The sequence below is a fragment of the Lachnellula hyalina genome (genome assembly GCF_007821495.1).
Source record: "Lachnellula hyalina strain CBS 185.66 chromosome Unknown contig00265, whole genome shotgun sequence".
NCBI classification, from domain to species: Eukaryota; Fungi; Ascomycota; class Leotiomycetes; order Helotiales; family Lachnaceae; genus Lachnellula; species Lachnellula hyalina.
In genome coordinates, this window is record NW_022157379.1 from 6,343 (window position 1) to 26,321 (window position 19,979).

At 48.7% G+C, this 19,979-nt stretch overlaps 4 protein-coding genes across 4 annotated transcripts; 1 reads left to right on the forward strand and 3 right to left on the reverse strand.

Annotated features, from left to right (window-relative positions):
* Positions 1–235: 235 nt before the first annotated feature.
* Positions 236–5,358, forward strand: bphB_1 (Cyanobacterial phytochrome B; the record flags this gene model as incomplete). Its single annotated transcript, XM_031153730.1, has 6 exons — positions 236–1,693; positions 1,741–2,635; positions 2,734–2,765; positions 2,819–3,007; positions 3,063–3,302; positions 3,445–5,358. 6 exons carry the CDS (start codon positions 236–238, stop codon positions 5,356–5,358), a joined length of 4,728 nt encoding a protein of 1,575 aa, XP_031001258.1.
* A 1,014-nt stretch (positions 5,359–6,372) lies between these two features.
* Positions 6,373–8,746, reverse strand: SPCC320.03 (putative transcriptional regulatory protein; the record flags this gene model as incomplete). Its single annotated transcript, XM_031153731.1, has 4 exons — positions 6,373–7,046; positions 7,092–7,669; positions 7,720–8,187; positions 8,250–8,746. 4 exons carry the CDS (start codon positions 8,744–8,746, stop codon positions 6,373–6,375), a joined length of 2,217 nt encoding a protein of 738 aa, XP_031001257.1.
* A 2,293-nt stretch (positions 8,747–11,039) lies between these two features.
* On the reverse strand, positions 11,040–12,657 carry CRF1 (Copper resistance protein; the record flags this gene model as incomplete). The annotated part of the gene is made up of 3 exons (XM_031153732.1): positions 11,040–12,229; positions 12,288–12,417; positions 12,469–12,657. Coding segments are annotated over 3 exons (1,509 nt in total), but the record flags the coding sequence as incomplete, so codon positions are not given.
* Positions 12,658–14,966: 2,309 nt separating this feature from the next.
* Positions 14,967–17,227, reverse strand: glkA (Glucokinase; the record flags this gene model as incomplete). Its single annotated transcript, XM_031153733.1, has 4 exons — positions 14,967–16,433; positions 16,479–16,558; positions 16,611–16,869; positions 16,925–17,227. Coding segments are annotated over 4 exons (2,109 nt in total), but the record flags the coding sequence as incomplete, so codon positions are not given.
* Between the last annotated feature and the right edge of the window lie 2,752 nt (positions 17,228–19,979).

Below are 19,979 nucleotides of genomic sequence, written 5' to 3' on the forward strand. Positions count from 1 at the left end.
ATCAGCCTAGATTCCCTTCTTTCCATGCGCTGTTCAATCCTACCTAAGCACCTTACAAACAACACAACCCACCCCGAACACACAATATTGAAATGCTAGGGAGAAATTATAATTATTAGTCTTTAATCAACGAAATTGAGAGATGCATAGAGGTTTGAGGGTCGAATACTATCTTGAGAGGTGCTACGAGGGGGCGGCCTTCACGCCGTAAGAACTCGACTCTCTGGCGCCTACCATGTCTCATAAACCCGAGGGTGAAGATGTCGCCACAAAGCGCGATGCTTCACTCAGAATAGACATACCTCCAGTTCCAGAAGAACCGAACAAAGTCAACAACCCCTCGAGTCTAGCTGCATCGTCACCGAGATCACCTACCGCGTCCGACAACGCCAGTAGCCCTCGACTTCCAAAGTCCGACCTGAACAACGAGCATGTTGCATTCCATGCGCTGGACGGGACCTCATCTTGGAGTGCCGGCTCGGCCAAGCAACTAGCAAGCCCAGCTTCTACCACGGATCGAGTCTACCCCATCAGAAGTGTTATTCGCGTGGACACTTCTCAGACACCACACAACTTGCCAAGCCGGCGCTCTGGCGAAGGACGAGATTATTCCCCCCCTAATCAAGTCTCTGCTGGTAATACGGTGGATTCTACCCCTCTTCGACGCCAGAGCGAATCTTACCCGTCAGAGCCTGGTAAGACGCCAACGCCTGATGCAGGACCTCAAGACAATCACCTCTCGAATGATACTCCCAGCGATGATCGCAAGCCACCTTCGTCTAAGAGGCACAATGGTAAACAAATCGATAGTGGGAAGCGACTGCAATTATTCAGTTACGTTGCCTCTGATAACTCTGATTCAGTCAGTCAGCGGAGTGTTGCTCCAGCAAGCTCTATCGATACTCGTACTTCGGCAGACCGGGAGAGTATATCTGACCTGATTACGGCGAGATTCAAACATACTGTGACCGCTGAGGGACATGCTGTCATTACGGGTCGAGATGAAGGAACACTACAACATTGTGAGGACGAGCCAATTCATGTGCCGGGAGCGATACAAGGTTTTGGCCTTTTGATCGCCTTAGAGGAGCAAGATGGAGGCGATCTTCTAGTCCGCACTGTCAGCGAGAACTCGCACCGAATCATCGGGTACAGCCCCCAGGAACTGTTCAAATTGAAAAGCTTTACCGACATTCTCAGTGAAGAACAAGCTGATAATTTGCTGGACCATGTCGATTTCATCCGTGACGAGGAAGCCGATCCAGCACCGAACGGACCAGAAGTATTCATAATCAGCATTCGAGCGCCGAAGGCCTCTAGAAGAGGCCGAAAGCTTTGGTGTGCAATGCACATTAATCCTGCCTCTCCGAATTTACTCATATGTGAGTTCGAGATAGATGATGATCAAGTTTACCCTTTGGTACCCCAGAATAATGAGACTCCGGAGCCACCAGAGGTCACGCTGCACAGTCAACCCACCCCAGAAGAGTTTGCAGAAAGTACTAAAAACACTAGTAAACCGCTCAGGGTTTTAAGGAGTGCCAGAAAACGAAAGGGTGAGGCCGCTGCTATGGAAGTTTTCAACCTCATGTCCCAGGTTCAGGAGCAACTATCTTCGGCGCCAAATCTCGAGATATTTTTAAAGATCTTGGTCGGGGTCATCAAAGAGCTCACTGGATTTCATCGTGTTATGGTAAGAAACCTCTTTAAGCATATAAGTTTCCATGCGGACAAGTACAGGAGTCTTGGTGGCTCTTGTCAAATGTTCCGGGAGGTCTCGGGAGTTTCGAGGCACTAAATTCCCCTGAACTGCGGACTCCTCACTTGTGCAGCATTACTGACTGCGAGGTATTACAGATATACCAATTCGATGCTAAATTCAACGGGCGAGTGGTCACCGAACTTGTGGATCCTCGAGCAACGACGGACTTGTATAAGGGATTGAACTTTCCCGCCTCAGACATCCCAAAGCAAGCACGTGACCTGTACAAGATTAATAAGGTGCGCTTGCTATACGACCGGGATCTCGAGACAGCTCGTTTGGTTTGTCGAACTGTGGAGGATCTTGAGCAGCCACTTGATTTAACTTTCAGCTACTTGAGAGCAATGTCGCCCATTCACATTAAATATTTGAGAAACATGGCTGTGCGGTCTAGCATGAGCATTTCGATCAATGCGTTTTCCGAGCTGTGGGGGCTCATTGCCTGTCATACCTACGGTTCAAAGGGCATGCGAGTCTCATTCCCAATTCGAAAAATGTGTCGCCTTGTCGGTGACATTGCATCGAGGAATATCGAAAGACTTTCTTACGCTTCGCGACTCCAGGCACGGAAGCTTATCAATACTGTCCCAACAGAAGCAAACCCATCTGGATACATTGTTGCTTCATCCGAAGACCTTCTGAAACTCTTCGATGCTGATTTTGGCCTCCTATCGATCCGTGGTGAAACCAAGATCCTGGGGAAAATGGAGCATTCACAAGAAGCCCTTGCTATGTTAGAGTACCTTCGACTTCGTAGAATAACCTCTGTTACTACATCACAAGACATCCGGCAGGATTTTCCTGACTTGCAATATCCACCAGGTTTCGATATTATTGCTGGTCTACTTTTGGTGCCGTTGAGCGTAGGCGGAAGTAAGCAAACTGTTTCTTTGTACATTTCCTATGCATGATTGAGTTCTCGGTCTTTCAAGCCTTGGAATTTGCAATCGCTAATATGGGGGTAATTTCAGGCGATTTCATAGTTTTCCTTCGAAAAGGCCAAGTAAGTTGAGCATGAACAGTCCGTTCATAGATCGGGGACTAACATTACTGTAGGTAAAAGAAGTCAAATGGGCTGGGAATCCGTACGAAAAGTTCATCAAAGCAGGAACAGAAGGATACCTAGAGCCGAGAACAAGCTTCATGGCTTGGAACGAAACTGTTATTGGAAAGTGCCGAGAATGGACCGAAGAACAAGTCGAAACTGCTGCAGTCTTGTGCTTGGTATACGGAAAATTCATTGAGGTACGTTTCTCTAGCTAGAGTCGAACTTCTACTTTTCTAATATGTAAATTTCTAGGTCTGGCGGCAAAAAGAAGCTGCCTTGCAAAGCAGCCAACTTACGCGACTTCTCCTCGCAAACTCTGCACATGAGGTTCGCACTCCTCTCAATGCGATCATCAACTATCTAGAGATTGCCCTCGAGGGTGCACTCGATCAAGAGACCAGAGACAACCTGGCAAAGTCCCATTCCGCTTCAAAATCTTTGGTATATGTTATCAACGATTTGCTGGATTTAACCAAAACCGAAGAAGGCCAAGTAAGTCACTTTCTCGGAAATTGTTTCCTACTTCGGACATCTCCATAGCGGAGTTGACTGCTCCTGAATTATTGTCTCAACTTCCGTAGAACATTGTATCAGCTACATATCGAGCAATACTGATTTCGAGATCTTGACGTAGGAACTTATCAAAGATGAAGCTTTCGACCTTCATGCTACTATTCACGAGGCGGTGGATTCTTTCAGGGGAGAAGCAAAACGCAAGGGATTGAAATATGAGGTGATTGATCATCCAGGACTTCCAAAATTCGTTCTCGGTGATCAGCGAAGGGTCAGACAGGCTGTGGCTAACATCACTGCCAACGCAATGCAACATACAACTGATGGTTGGATCCGTATCGAGGTTTGTCCACGTGGAGTAGCAGATGGGAGAGCCACCGTGGAAATAGTGGTCCATGATTCCGGGGCCGGAATGTCGAACGAGAAACTTGATGCTCTGTTTCGAGATCTGGAACAAGCTAGCACTGATGCTGATGGATTATTTAAAGGATCGGATGACGGTGGCAATGCATCGCAAGTGAAGGACAGTCGAACTCTAGGTCTCGGTTTGGCCGTGGTGGCCAGGGTAGTACGAAATATGGACGGTCAACTACGTCTCAAATCAGAACAAGGCATAGGATCTCGTTTCGTCATCCAATTGCCTTTCGTCCTACCTGATGATGCATCTGGAGACGAGGATGCAAAATCTAGATCGGTGAAACTGGCCAGGCAAAATTCGAATCTTGCACCATCTATAGCTGCCGAGGGAGAGATTACCCTTGTAGACAACGTCAGCTCTTCAAAGGCTGAGGGTGTCATTCACAAACGCAGCATCGAAGAGCTGGCTAGTTTGCATAGTTTCAAGAGTGGTTCAAGTGGCAAGAGCAGAGGTAGTGCTAAGAGTGACGTTGACAGGCTCATTGATGCTATTTCCGGTCCCTTCCATAGTAATGATCAAGAAGCTGGCGAGCAAGGTCTACATCGTTCTAACAGCAAAGGTAGTGGGCACAGTCGCAAAAGTGCCGGTAGTCTGGGGAAAACATCTTCAGCTCGTATGGCAACCGGCAATGAGAGGCCGAGAAGGTTGTCACGCAAGACATCCCACGGGCCTCCGGAACGCGTACATTCGGAACGCGTACATTCGGAACGCGTACATTCGGAACGCGTACATTCGGAACGCGTACATTCTGCAGGAACCGAGTTTGTGACCGATAATGGGACACCCATGAAGGCCATCAGGATGCCTGACGAATTCAATTCAACTGGAGGGTTACCTCCTCATACTCCCTCTCGCGTGCTGTTCAATGTTCCAAATAAAAATATTGAACAACTTCCGGAAGAATCAAAGAAGTTGGATGCGGAGCATCTCCAAGTCCTGTATGCGGAAGATGATCCCGTCAATAACAAGATTATGCGAAAGCGGATGGAGAAGAGCGGGCATGCAGTACACATCACTGTCAACGGTGAAGAGTGTGCTGAGGTTTACAGAGACAAGCCGGCATTTTTCGACGTCGTGCTCATGGACATGCAGATGCCGATCGTAGGCGGGCTATCATCAACCAGGATGATCAGATTATTTGAGAAACAGCATTCCCAGAGCATCTTATCCCCTCGTGCTGCGAACAATGGCCGAGTTCCTATCTTCGCAGTTTCGGCATCGCTCCAGGAACGCGAACGCCAACACTACATCGACGCAGGGTTTGACGGCTGGATTCTTAAACCCGTCGATTTCAAGCGTCTGAACATCCTTCTGCGAGGTATCGTGGATGACGAGATTCGCAACTCATGTCTCTACCAACCTGGAGCATGGGAGATAGGAGGATGGTTCCAGCAACGACAGCCGAGTGTTTTCACATCGCCGGGGTCATCATCTGAGCACTCACTCGGTCAGCCTAGCGACAGGCCATCTCCGCACCAGGATGAAGGGTCTATGCACAGCAGCGAGAGTGGATCAACTGTCACGTCCAGGAGTGTGGATAGGAGACCTTTTATACACGATGAGCGACTTCGACTTGATGGGACAGCGGCGAAGACAGAAGTCGCTGACCAGTCTTGATTGCGCTCAAGCACAACCACAAACACAAACGTGAAGATTACACCAGTCACCCAGCCTATTCTTAGATAGTGTTACCTGTACATTTTTGGCTTTTTACGATTACATGACGAAAGAGCTGTCCAGCCATGGGGGAGGTGCAAGAGGGGAGGGGAGAAAGCGCCGACCCATACGCAAGGGACCTTGGGCCACAGGAGGACGGAGGGGATGCACCACTTGTTGCATTCATGAATGCAAGCAACGAATATATCATAGAAAGGCAAAGTTCAAGTTTTGTCTTAGCAGGCGCTGTCAGATGGGTGGATAGATGGATGCAGTCACGATTATTACGTATGTACGCTTAGATGAGGAAATAGAAGAGAAGGGGAAGAGGAAGAGAGAGGCGAGCAATTGCATACCCTGCCTGCCTGCCTGCCGGCGTTACTGTGGAAAATTAAACATGTGTATATAGTAAGTAGATGAAGGTGCGACGTACGATGAAACGAATAGAAGGAAGGAAGGGGAATAAAGGTGTTGTGATTAAGTGAATGTTCGTACTTACTGTAAAAACTCATTCAGTAAGTAGCAGCACAGAAAGTGGGAAGGAATAAAATAAAAACTTCTACTTTGCTTTCATGTAAGATCTTACACGAATGATTTTTTGATTTCCTCTTACTTATCTATTGTACACCGTAAAAGGTTGATTGATTGTCGATTCATTCATGACCCTTTCTTTCCTTATGCAAATGATGTGATGTGATGCTGCCTGCCGGTTGATGCATGCAATGAATGAATGCCCAGAAATTGCCAAAGATGCCAAAAATGCCACAACTCCAATGATGCGATGCTTACTATCCCCCTTCCGTAGACGTACATACATACATATTGGGTATACTCAGATGATGAAAAAGAAACCAAAAAATAGCCATTCATTCAATGTTCACAACGGTAAGTGAACAGATGTCAGCTCGTAGACGAGGAACTGACTAGCTTATATGAGCAAAGACAAGTAATCGAAAAGCTTCTCGCGCCTTCATTTTAGAGGCCGCTTTCGACGCCAAGAATGTAATTGAGGTATCCAGTCCGGATGGCTCCGCGCAGCTCTTTGTATATTGCGGTGGCTGATTTCTCGCCTTCCTTGCTGACAGCAGAATCGCGACCTTCGCCAGTAGCAGTCGCTAGCTCGGCAAGCTGCTGGAGATTCTGACTGGCAGTCAGAGGCGCGTTCGGAACGACGACGGCGGATTGTTTCTTGTTGATCAGGTCCCGGATGGTCTGGTCCCAAGCCGAATGTGCGATGCGGTTTTGCGACAGAACCATCAAGTTACTTTCAGCTTCCTCTCGGGTACTCTCGTGGCCAGCAAGCTCGATGAGGACCAATGCTGCAATAGCTGTGCATTGATAGGTGATTGGGCTAATGAGATCCGAGTTGTGGGCTAGTTGGGCGACGATGTTTGACGCTGCTGCTAAAAGCCCAGATGGTTCGGAATCAGGATGATGAAGCTCCATTAGGATTCGAAGGTGCAAATAGGTGATATGGACCAGTGGTAAATTGGATGGCGGGAAGGAAGTTTGTGGAAAAGACTCGCGCCATCTTTCCATCTCGCCTCGGAGAAGTGTGCCTGCCAATCGTATAGTTGGGTCGGTGGGGGCTGCCAGGTCGCTGAATACAAGGGCAGCTCCCGCAAAGTGGCCAAGAATCACGGAAAGACCTATGTCGTTAGAACTGCGTGGCATATCAGGACAAATGTGCTTACGGGCTAGTTGGTAAAACGCCTCTCCCAACAGAACTTGATCTTCGAGGTAAATAACCACACTTAGGTCAGGAATCAAGGCAGGACTGGACGTGCTCGAGGCGTGCCATCTGTCCACGATGACCAAGCTCAACCATATTCTCCTGCCAATCTTGTCGTCCAAATCAGGATCAGTTTCAACCATGTCTTCAGGTCGCTTCTGAACGTGCAACTTTAGGGAATATGCAAGTCCAACAGCACTACCCAACCAGACGGATCGAGACGGACCAGAGTGTTCATTTGTTACATGAGTCTCGGCTTCTACCGCCAAAAGCATCATTGTCTGAAGGAGGATTAAATTTGTAGAAGCAGGACGTGCAGCAGCATTTTCGAATTGGAATGAAGCGACAAGCTGAGTTGCCTTCTGGATGCCTTGTTGGGCTGCACTATCATGCCCAGGCGATGAAACAGTCAGGACGGCTGCATGTAACGCTTCATGAAATGCGTGCTTCAAAGGAAGTGGGCAGTTCGAAAGTCTAGCTCTGACTCTGTTATGGGATGAAGATAGGATAGGATAAGTAGGGTGAATGGTATTGTAGTATCTGTTAGACATCAGCATTATTGACATTCAAATTCAACCGGGTCTGCCTACTGATCAATAATAGTATCTGTCAATTCAAGACTCTGATCGACCTGACCTTGTTCAAGGGAAACTACATTCTCAAATGCGTTGCTTTGTCGGAGGTCGGGCGCATTTCTCCATTGAGGAGTTGGCGCAAGACCGTTCGGGGAGTAATTTGGTTCTCGAAACGTTGGACCGGGTTGCGGGGTTGCATATGCAGGAGACTGGTGTGAAAACCCGCGAGCGTGCTCTTGTTGAGGTTGTGCCCAACTGGGAGGCCGTTGATTCTGGTAAGGAGAGTTGAAGTCGCCAGACATTGAAGAATGTGTTCTCTTCCTCTGGACCCCATCCGCATTTGGCGGGGGAGAAAATTCGTCTGACGGTCGGCGCATAGAGTCGTTTGGATGTCCTATAAACTGATTCGAAACAGCAGACATATCATTCTGCGAGATTGCTCCTTCCAGATGGTTTAACCGTTCGGCAAGTTCTTTTATATAACTTTAGTAGACATGTCATTAGTGAAAAGTAGATTGATATAAGACTCACGGGCAACAACATACCCTTTGCTCGGTCCTCTCTTCATTGGCGTTCTGCTGAACTGACAACGCGCACTGGTACGTCTACAGTTGGAACATTGCTCATCGACAACCTCACCCGTCGCGTCGCAACGAATCTTCTTGCGCCGGCACTCATCACAGGCTCTAGATACCTTCGATCGCTTCCTCGGTGCCACCGACCCATCCGTAGGGCTGTATTGACCCGGGGGAACTAGATGATCCATAGGGCCCATTGGTGAATGTTGAAGAGGTTGGAGGTTTCCGCGGCGCGGATCTTGCTCATGCTCGAATTGGTGATTGATATTCTCCTGAGGTCTTGAACCTTGAGCTTCAGCCAGAGGCCCTCCAGGACCTGCGTGCATCATAGGCGCAAGATTACGCGATATTTGCGCGCTGAGCTGAAGCTCCTCTGCGGCAGAGACGGGGAGAGATTGATTCGAGGCATAGAATGGATGGCCTTGATCGGCGGCGAGCGCGGTTGGAGATGGGTAGGATTGCATTTTACCGCGTTCCTATGGAATGGCAATTCAATTGCCAGACTTAGGCCCCGGGAGTGGGCGGACGAAAGGGGGGGGGGGGTGTCTGTCTGCGTGATCCGGGGAAGTGTCAGTTGCTTTGTTTGATATTGGAAACACTTTATCATTTTTCTCGGTAGAAGGAGTCGCAGACAGATGGAAATAAATCAATGCCAATGCAATGATGCACAGCAACACACTGCATGTACAGGATGCGTATACAGTACGCGTGCTGCGGGCAGCAAGTGAACTGGAATCAATTCTGGCTCAATGAATGAAACTTACCTGTACCTGGTGATGCCCGGGAAGAGCAGATCCCAAGGCAAGGGTCCCTTTTGGGACAGCCCTGTCGTTGCGCGACGAAGAGGCTGGAGAGCACAGGAAATTCTCTGCGTGCTCTTTCCGACGTCAAGCTGCTGCAGATGCGACTTTGGTACTTTGGCACCGGCGAAAAGTTATTGCGAATATGTTGGGGAGCGGATGCGGTGCGGGAGGGAGAGACGGGGTTGTGTGGGTGTGGGTATCGTGTGGTGTCAAGAGTGGAGTAGCTTGAATCTGTGTGGGGTGGGGGAAGGACGGAGGACTCTCGGACTGTACGGAATAGCAGTCGGATCTTTTAGTCCATGGCTTTGCCCTCGGTTTGAGCCAATCAGCGACCACCATGCGAATTATAACTTGTAAAGTCGGCTGGTGCTTCTTTCGTCGTCCAGCATAATACGAACAGGTCCCTGGCCAAGCTCAAGTCGAGCACTGGCTGTAAATGAAATATCCGGAAGTTGAGACGAAACCACGAGGGGTGAGTTGCGCCCGCTATCTATCGACTGCCAAGAGTAACAATATCAGAGAGAGGAAGGCAGGGATTCGATACGGAGTACAGTACAGTACAGTGCTCAAGCCAAAAGCCACGGGCCAGCCTTCGGAGGATTTTAAAGATGTTTTAAAGCCTGCATGAACCGCAGATATAATTCCTGAAGTTGACGGCTTTTTACTTTTCTACTCGAGTATATATATATCCCCTTCATTGGCTACCAACCCTGTTCACTTCTGGAGACGAGCACATCACTCTTCTATTATAAAAATCAGTCGGGCTGGGTTGACCCGTACCGTGGAAAGCTGCAACCTAAATCCTCTCGTTCCAACCATACCACATCACAGCTGCAAAGTTTCCCCAGATTTTCGAACAGTCAATTCTGCCGCCGAAGATAGCCTGTAGTGACGGATAAAGCAACCTCTGGATCTCTGCAAAGTGTTTAGGAGATGAAGGTGCAGAGGCATCATGCGACGTTAATCGTTTTGATGGGATTGGGCCGATCATGTAACATTGGCCTGTCTCTCATGCTTTCCTGACCGGGGGATATATTTCGTGCAATATCAGATTCAGAGCCAGTTCTCTTGGCGATGAAAGTCGACCTGCTCGATGAGGGGAACTCGGTGAAATGTTTTAGGAGGCCGAGGGTCTATGCACCATTCATGGCGGGGGAGGGAGGGGACGGTTGTAGCGGCTATAGCGTTTTTCCGATCTCCATTGTTATGATTTAGGCTTGAAGATCCGAAATTGTAGGGCAAGATGGGACGATATCTCCAAGATTAAAAACCGTGTGCCCATTAATAATTTAGCCACAGATAGAAATCGATGGCACCAAGTGCCAAGGTGCCAAGGGTGTCCCCGAGAGCGTCGGCAATGGTCCAAACGATGGGGAAGGGGTCGGCAGTCGAGGTGTGGAGGGGTAGACCAGTACCGCGACAGTCAACCGCGTAGAAACACCAAGGCCATTTGAAACATGTACTGTATATTGGTATTTAATACTTGACCCAAGTGGCTAAAGTATGGTGATTATAGTGATCCGAGAATTACATGTGACAAGTATGAATATTTTATTGCAGATGCTGTCGAGAGCCGAAGTTGAATCCTGGAGCTCGCCATTACGTTGTTCCACACAGCAATTGTTCCGAGCATACGGAGTACAGAATCAAATCGGATCTGTAAGAGCCGCGGTAGGTTAGTGCAATAGAAGAAATGTCGTGTGATGACCACGACATGAAGATAGACTGAAGGGTACGGGGCAAGTGACTCCGCAACCAATTTAAACCAATGCGTCCACTTCAATTTATATATGTGATGTATTGCAATATGTGACAGGAAATTCTATGGACAGTCTCAACATTTCCGTTCATAAACATCCCACAAAATCTGTGCTGCTGCATAAACAAATCGTCGATGCATAGGTGGATATCTAAAAGAGAATTCGTTGCAGGGCCGTTGCCCGGGCTACTCATGTTATTGAGCCCAAACATTTTCTTCCGGTAGTTCTAAATTACCGCAGGCTTCATCAATTGCAAGGTTGGTTGTCGAGAAATTGTTCATCCAGAAAACATCGTTATCAGCATCAGCTGACAATGATGGGAAATTTGGGTTATCGTCCCAAGCGCCCATATTGTTTGCAAGCTTGCTGTCATCGGCGAAACTGGTAGGAGGAAGGCCGTGGTTGGCCGAGTAGGACTGCATATTGCTAGCTTTCATAAAAGATTCAATGTCGAGGGTGTCTAGATTGTTGCCGGCTAGCAATTGAGCTTGAGGCAAACCGACGTACGAGGATGCGGTGCTTAGTCGGTAGCTGTCAATGTCACCACCAAAGTCCGAAGTGTCCAAATCTGAGCCGTATTTAGTGGCGTTGGGCAATGTTGGTCTGCTATGAACAGCATCGCCCATGGAGGGATACTCCTCCACCTCGGAAATCTCACCCGAAGTTGACGTAGTTGTGAGAGCGGGTTGATCAATACTGCTGAAATCAAAGCCCGTGAAAGATGGCGCTTGGCTGTACGAAGATGTGGCAAAGTTATCGTTGTTGAAGTCAAGGCCATCATAGTGAGACCAATCAATGGAAGCGGCGCTTAACCCGGCAGAGAATAATGGCTGTTCGTGGTCTGGAAAACTTGAAAACCCCTCGAGGCCTTGGGCGTAATCCCCAGACAAGTTTGAGAGGTCTAATGGAGGAAGGACGCCACCCCATTGTTCCAAGTTATCTGCTGTGCTTATAAGTGGAGATCCGTGTTCAGACTTCACCATCCGTTGCTCCTGCTGAGCGCTGACCATGGAGTCTTTAATGTGGGATTCGCTATGTAAGGCATCGATGGTATTCGTATGTGGCAAGTTGTCGACAGATCGATTAGCAAGTCCTGATGGCGACGGGCCATGAATGGAGTGTGTCCTAGGAACTACATATGGCAAACCACATTTGTGGGCCATTGTGTTACTTTTATGTACTGGCTTATGACGTCCATTGACAAAGGATGTCAACCCGTTCTCCGACTGCGCAGTAAGGGCGCGAGGTCTGCGGCTTTCATTTGCTGGAGCTGGAGCTGAAATTGAACAGGGCTCGTCCGAATCAGATTCGGGTACGGGATCAAGATGCTCCTTTTTCAAGGAACAGGCGCAACGGCCACCATGGCTACAACAACAGTTCTCTGCTATAATGATTGTCAGAACCTGCTGCTATTACACCTCGAGTATCCGACAAGAGCTCACCCTGAGAATCAGTATCGTATGGACAAGCTCCTTTCGCATGTGCCTTGTCGCTGCCGCAGTCACAACGGATGTGAGCAGAGCGAGACTTGCGCAAGGTCCTACAATGCGTGCATTGTGAGACTGGACGACCCTGGTAAAAGAGACGTTAGCTATTGTATTTTGAATAACTGGTCAGGCTTACCTTTTTGTTGATATGTTGTAAAGGTCGGTCTGCGTGCTGGCAGTTGCTAACACGATGGCCTCTCACACACGCCTCGCAGGCATACTTCTCGCCTTTGAGCAACATCTTTAGGTATTGGAGTGATGTTGAGGGTGATGGCGAAGGAGGAGAAAGGGGAGGCGTGGCTCCGAACGACCAGGCGGTCGAACGGTCTACCACAAGAAGATATGTAGCACCGTCAAGATGTAAATATATTTGTTGTTGGCAGTCGCAGTGGACTGCAGAGTCGAACAATCGAGTCGCGTAGTAATCAAGAAAATGGGAATCGATGTGGGGATATAATGCTGTCTTCGTCTGTCTGGTATATGCCAAAAACTCCAAGTGATGAATCGAGGACTCCAACGCCTAATAGATGCGGAATTGAGAGGAGAAATATGAAAGACGCTCGCACACTGGCAAAGCCTTACGCCGCAACGGCGCCACAGCTGGACACCAGGCCAGTATGGGCCAAAACGTAAAGGGTTTCCCTTTGTTTTTGACGAGAAAATGGGAGGTGGAAGGAATAAAGTGGGCGAAGTGCGAAATCATATAGCAGAGTACGGGCACCAACTACTACGGCTTGGCCGTTTTAAGAATGCTAAAGGGCCAACGGCCGCTCGGTGATCTAAGCTTGAAACGGACACTTTCCGGGCCACACACGATGAAGTAAAGTATAAAAGACTTGATAGAATACTGCGGCTATATTATATTCACGGTATTGTATAGTTTGCAAATAACATAAAGCAAAAGTCTTCCAAATACATGGTCAAAGTGTGGTCTTATCATATCAAATTTCACCTTGGTATTTGGGCCTTGGCTCTAAATTACAGTATCACTTAATTAATACAAGGCTGAGAGTAACCACTCCCAGCCCAAGTATGTTACGTATATACTTCTTGGCCTATAAAAAAGGTCTTCCTGCAAATGCAGACGGGTCTGACGGATTTTAAGCTACTCTAGACTATGACTACAACTACCTACCTATAACCGCCATCGTGCAGAAGAAATTCCCCCGTAGCTTGTCTTGTGTGCGAAACTAAAATATATGCAGTTGTACACTTCGGGCGTTTTTCAGAAGAGCCCAGAGACCGCGCCAGACTCCTTTCCTCATTTTCCCGTAAGGTCACTGCCCTTTTATGCGCCTAGCATCCCATTGTGCTTTCCCCAGCAACAGCCACTATGTCTTAGCCGCTATTGCGAATACAGATAGTCTTGCTATTAGACCCCCGAGATCCGCTACTGATTCCCAAGACATTGATGGTGACTTGAAAATTGAGAATGACCTAAGTTGGGACCCCATGGAGAAAGAGCTTGCAGACTGCATAGCATGCACCATTTGCAGCTTGCTGCATCAAACGCAAGCCGGGCCAGAAGCACAAGATAGGCCACCAGGCAATCTCAGAACCCTTTCTTGGATATAGTTCTTGGTACAGTGTGGGAATGGGAATGGGAATGGGAAATCACAAATCCCCGATCCGATTTTGACCCATTGTTATTTCCCCCACGAAGTCTTCTACACTAGTGGTCCTCATATACAATTCGGCCTCACTTCTAAGTGATTGGCTCAGAAAGAGCCATCTGATTCCGATTTCTTTTCTTTTCTTTCTCTGTCTTCGGGAAGCCCTATGACAACTTGCAAGGACCCCTCTGATCATCCGCTCCTCCAGCTTCGAGCATTGCTATACAGGAATCCTGTGCCTCGAAGGAACAGGCCAAGTTCATCCCAACTGCACCCCAGAGAACTTTGTCCCACTGAAAAATACCCACAGCCCTCGGTATACCCGCCAGAAATGCATTGTCGGTATGGTCCCCCACGGTCCCCGTACGGACCGTAAGATCATATCCCCCAACCTTCAAATTCGGTACCTGAACATGGGACTTGGGGAAATTTCTACTTACAAAGTAATTTTCACGCCTGCCGCGGATCGCAGCTCGACATCAAAATTACAGTGCTGAAAAGGGATTATCTGCAGCTTATGACTTGCATGCTAGTGGACATCGGCTCCCCACGCAGCCAGCGATCTATCTCACCGCCACTGGCGACCAAATGGCAAAAATGCCTCAAGGATGGTCACATGACCTTGTCCAGATAGATACCTTAGGTAAGATCCTGTCGGCGGGACTGCCGAGAGTGTCACGTACAATACTGTACAGGAGTATTTTAGTCTTAAAATAGACCCTGAAAATCATATGAGTGCCGCCCATCTACCGCCTACTCCGTTCCGTACCACAACTCAGTGATGGGGGGCGGCATCATTTTGTATCTATGATATCACTAAATATCAAAAACAGCCCTAGGAGCATGAGACACACACTCTCTCAATGTCTATTTTCATCTATTCATTCCTAAGCTACCCCTACCGCTACCTAGCCATGCTTGCAAAGAAAGCAAAATGTATACAGGTACGATGTCAAAATGCATGCAACGCCATCAGTGCAGTTGAGACCGAGACCGAGACCGAGACATAGAGAATATCCACCTAGGAAAACCCAGCCTTGATCTCGTCCAGCTTCCCCTTTAGCGGCTTCAGATAATCCAACGGCTTCTCCATCTTCGCAGCCACAAGCGCAATAAGCGCCGCGCCAACCCCACTACCATCCTTCGCAATGCCGATGCGGATTCTCCTCTCGCCAGCCGCGCCAATCCCATCTAGGGACCTAAGAGCCTCGCGCATGTATTCTTCGAATTGAGGGTAAAATTCAACCAAGCTGCCATCGACACCGATATCAACGATCTCGTCCTCGTTGACGGCGAGGCCAGCGGTGTTGGCGAGTTTGGAAATAGTAGCGGATGCTGCTTCGGTGACGTTGAGGTTCTTGACGTCTTCGACGATTGAAGCGGTTGATTTTGGGCCGGGTACTGCAAAGGCGCCAGGGTTCAAACGCCCTGTCTCGAGTATAATGGCCCCGATTGCTACACCGGAGAGACGGGCGGCTCGAAGTGCGATTGAGTGTGCGATTCCTTTGACAGCGAGAGCATCTTCAACGGTAGCGGCTGAGACACCCAGGGATGTCTTTATATATTCCCGTAACTTTGATAGGTCGGCGCTGGAGTCTGCTTCTGCTTCGGAGAGGATACTGCTGTCAACACCCCATTGGGCATGGATGGGTGCGGTTGAGGCGATTTCGAAACCACTGAAGAGGGGGATGGCAGGGTTCTTCAAAGTTTGGACGAGAACAATGCGGAGGATTTCGCCAAGGAACATGCCTGAGACTCGTTTCTCGAACATTTGAATACCGGGGTTGACGCTGTCTTGATCGAGGATTTGGTCATATAGGGTGCTAGGGAGTACTTTCATGCTGTTGTCGAAAGAACCCCATTCCGTGTTTACTACCATATCGCCGGTGCTGGTGTCATACTCGCCATCCATTGGCTTTGTGATCTTGTCAATTCTCTCAACGTAAGCACCATTGGTCCCAGTGCCGAAAATGGCTCCCAAGAGGGTGCTAGTCTTTCCGGGTGATGTGTAGGATCTTGCCATAAGCGTTCCAACAGTGTCGTTAACCAACGCTGCCACTCTGACAGGTAATTTGAGGATGTCAATCTCGTCTTGTAATAATTTACAGACATCCTGCCCAACTGCGTCTGCAATATCGAAGCCTTTTGTCCATCTCATAAGTGTCCCTCTATTGATCCCTATTTGATGCACCGGGAAACTAAATGTAAACCCCAATCGAAAGATATGTTCATCCCTGTATCCTTCTGGCGTACTGATTGTTTGACGCCGCCTGATGTGTGCATTGAAGTGGTCCTCGTGGTGTTCCCTTAGAAATAATTCAATCTGCTTCGCAAGGAAAGAGAAAAGTTCTTTCGCGGTCTTAGCTACCATCAGCTCCTTTGGGATTGCTACTTTCGATTGCACAATGTCGAAAGTGGTGTCTCCGTGTAGATTGATCGAGCAGACACGAAAATTCGTTCCTCCAAGGTCCACAGCCAGGTAAAGTCCCTAGATCTATCAGCCCAGCTCTCCGAGAGGCATGTGTGTTCCTACCTTTTCTGTTCCATTCGGTACTGCCGTAACGAATGTAGGAATCTGGCTCAAATTGGTGGCATTCTTCGCCAAGCCATCCTCTATGCCACAGTTAAAAAAATATTCCCAGAGGAAAATGTTGGTTGCGCGCACTCATCTGTTGAACAAATTCCAAACTGATCGTATTCAAATTGGTATCCGATATTTCGAATTCTGCGGCGATCCGCTTCGCTTCCACTGCTAAAGCCATCGTGTGTGGTCTCGATATCGCAGGTTCTGTAGGAAAGGGAGGAGGGGTTTCGCAAGTCCCACCTTCAACAACGTGAGCCGGAGGGGAAAATGACGTAGGGGAATGGCGATTTACGATCTTCGGATGAATAGAAGGGGTGTCTGCGAAAAAGAATTGTACAATCTGCCACGCACCTGTCAGTCTCCAATTCCCCCAGTACAGATGGGTGGGGTCTTACGAGGATGATGGCAAGGAATGCGAAGGAGAAGAGGTGGAGAAGACTGATAGGGGTGCGGGTGTGGGTGTTTTGACTCGATACCGTGTGCGCTTTGTAGAGATTGTCTTCGTCGATTGCTGCCGGGAATGATCTCATGCCAGGTATTATTGCAGGAGGGGGAGAGAAGGGTTTGGGCGAAGCGGCCCTTCTTTTAGTCGACGGAGACGACGTTGTGGTTATGTGGATGTCCCAAGCCAGAGTTGGCGGGCAGGGCGGGGCAGCAGGCGGGCAGGATGGAGAGATGAGGGGTCCCAAGATCCGCACGACTCATTCGTCAGGAGAGGAGAGGAGAGGAGCTGATTTTCTTTCTCCAGTTCGTCTAAAGTAAGGTGGGCTTATTAATGAGGTGAGGTATGAGGTGCACCGTACCGTACCGTACCGTACCTACTTCACTCAACCAAGGGAAGTGCGAGTGTGAGGTGCCGGATCGTGGGACCGATTGATATTATGATTTATTGAGGGCGCGAGGCTATCCTTTAGACTGCTTTTTCGCGTCTTCTTTGCATACAGACCTTGCGGATTGGGCAGCAGCTCGGCCTTGGTCTGCAAAATCTTCGGCCAAATTGTTTTGGGCTCGTCCGTAGTTTCCGCATATGGAGTCTGGACGGTCTAGCCAATATGACGATATACGAGGCCGATGTTGGATTTCACCGAGTTTTTATTGCTGCCAGAGATACGGTAATCAACCAGTTGCGGTACTGAATAACAATCTGTTCTGAAATTATACGAAGGTACTGTTGGAGTCCCAGGGGTGTTCCAGCCTTCACCGTCCTGTAAATTTAAGCTGCGGCTAGTGTCTGACCTGCGTTGCAGCCTCTGTGGGGACCCCTCCCGCCGACGATGTTTTAGAACACACTGGCATTTTGTTTCGCGGGTTCTCGGATTTTTTGGGGGAGCTCGGACGATGGAAGATGATTGGATAGGGCAATTGACAAGGCCCAGATGGGAGAGCTGAGTCTTGTGCCATTGAAATAGTAAGAGGCGGTGATGGAGGATGAATTTTCAACGGTCCTGTATTCGAGTATGTGCTGAATTCCCGTCATGTAACATAAGGGAGTACAGGATGATTCTATCAACCTGTTAGCTTTTCTTTAGCTCTTCCTTCTTTTCCTGTACAACCCAATCCTCTGTTTCTGCTGCTGGTAGGTAGGTTCTCTTGGTCTAAAAAGAGTCGCCCAAGCTTCACCAGTCTTCATAGCTGCCAAGTCTTTCGAGCTAGCAATATTAGAAGGGTTCCTTACCCATCAGCAATAATAGCTGCTGGGACGACTCATACGTGACAGGTAATCATTTCTCAAGCTTCTGTGTCTTGGATAACTCCGATAATTAAAGTAAGTCTTCGGTAAGATTGATATATTGGTACCCCGCCCCCTTTACCTAGCCGAGACCTCCTCATCAAGAAATTGATAATACAGTACCTACCTGGGTACCTATCTAGTTTACGCGCGTATCTCGACTTAACTACTCTACGTTTACAACTCCTCATAGAACTTCGAGGTGCCCAATTGTAGGCCCTTTGCGAATCTCGGCTTGCAGTAGTGTAGCCACTGGTGGAAGCTATGTTGCGCCAGCAATATAAAACAACTTCTTAATCCCATCCCATCCAGCCCATCTCAATCTACTCAACTCGCCCAAAAATGGAAACCATCCACCTAATCCCCGACGACGCGCCCTGTCCGCCAAACCAAACCATCTTCCAAGGCTTCGAATGGTATATTCCCGCAGACCACCAACACTGGACCCGGCTAGCAGCTCTGATGCCCCGTCTCGCCGCGCTGGGCATAACCAGCATGTGGATCCCGCCCGCCTACAAAGGCGCGTGGTTCACGAGTAACGGCTACGATGTATATGACTTGTACGACCTGGGCGAATTCCAGCAGCGGGGCGCGCGGTGCACCAAGTGGGGGACCAAGGAGGAGTTGGCGAGCCTGGTTGATGCTGTGTTGAATCATAGGACTGGCGCCGATCGGACGGAGAAGGTGGTTGCGGTTAAGGTTGATGCTGAGGGTATGTATTGCGTGTTGGAGGGGCTTGGCTGACGGGTTTCTGCCAGATCATTTGAAGGAGCTTGGGAAGCCATATAAGATTGAGGCTTGGACGAAGTTTGATTTCCCCGGGAGGGGGAATATGTATAGTCTGTTGAAGTGGAATAAGGAGCATTTCAATGGTGTTGATCATGATCACAAGACCAAGTCTCAGGCAATTTGGAGGCTTCAGGGTAAGAAGTGGGCATATGATGTTGATGAGGAAGTTGGTAATTATGACTTCCTGTAAGTTTAAGTCTTCAAAGACCATACTTCCTCTCGGTCATGCTCATAACTGTATCTAGCATGTGTGGAAATATCGATCACAGCCATCCCGATGTCCGCCGTGACCTGTTTTACTGGGTCGAATGGCTTGGCTCACAGTTCAGGCTCGGTGGTCTACGTATTGACGCCATCAAGCACTATTCAGCTTCATTTCTACGTGACTTGCTGAGTCACATTGATCAGACTGTGGGGAAAGATTGGTTCCTGATGGGTGAGTATTGGAGGGCTGATGCTATAGTTCTCTCTGCGTATATCGAATATATGAACCATCGTATTTCCCTCTTTGACGTTCCTTTGGTTGAGAGCTTCTCCAACATCTCTCGTGGAATTACGCCGGACCTGCGGAAGGTTTTCGAAGGTAGTCTTGCTGCCACCAAGCCTAGAAACGCTGTCGTGGGTGCTTCATCATTCCCCTTCCCCCAGATGCAAATAATAATCTATAACACAGACTTTCGTTGTAAACCATGATACTGTAAGCCTAGCGCCTTGTATTTTTGTCACCTGGAAATATTAACCAACATAATCCAGCAAACCGGCCAATCCCTCGAGGTAAATCTCTCATGCCACAATATAACAAATAAAGCTACTAATTATCCCAGACGCCCGTCGCACCCTTCTTCATCCCCATCGCATACGCCCTAATCCTCCTACGCGCCAACTTCGGCCTCCCCTGCGTATTCTGGGGCGATCTCTACGGCTCCCTTGCG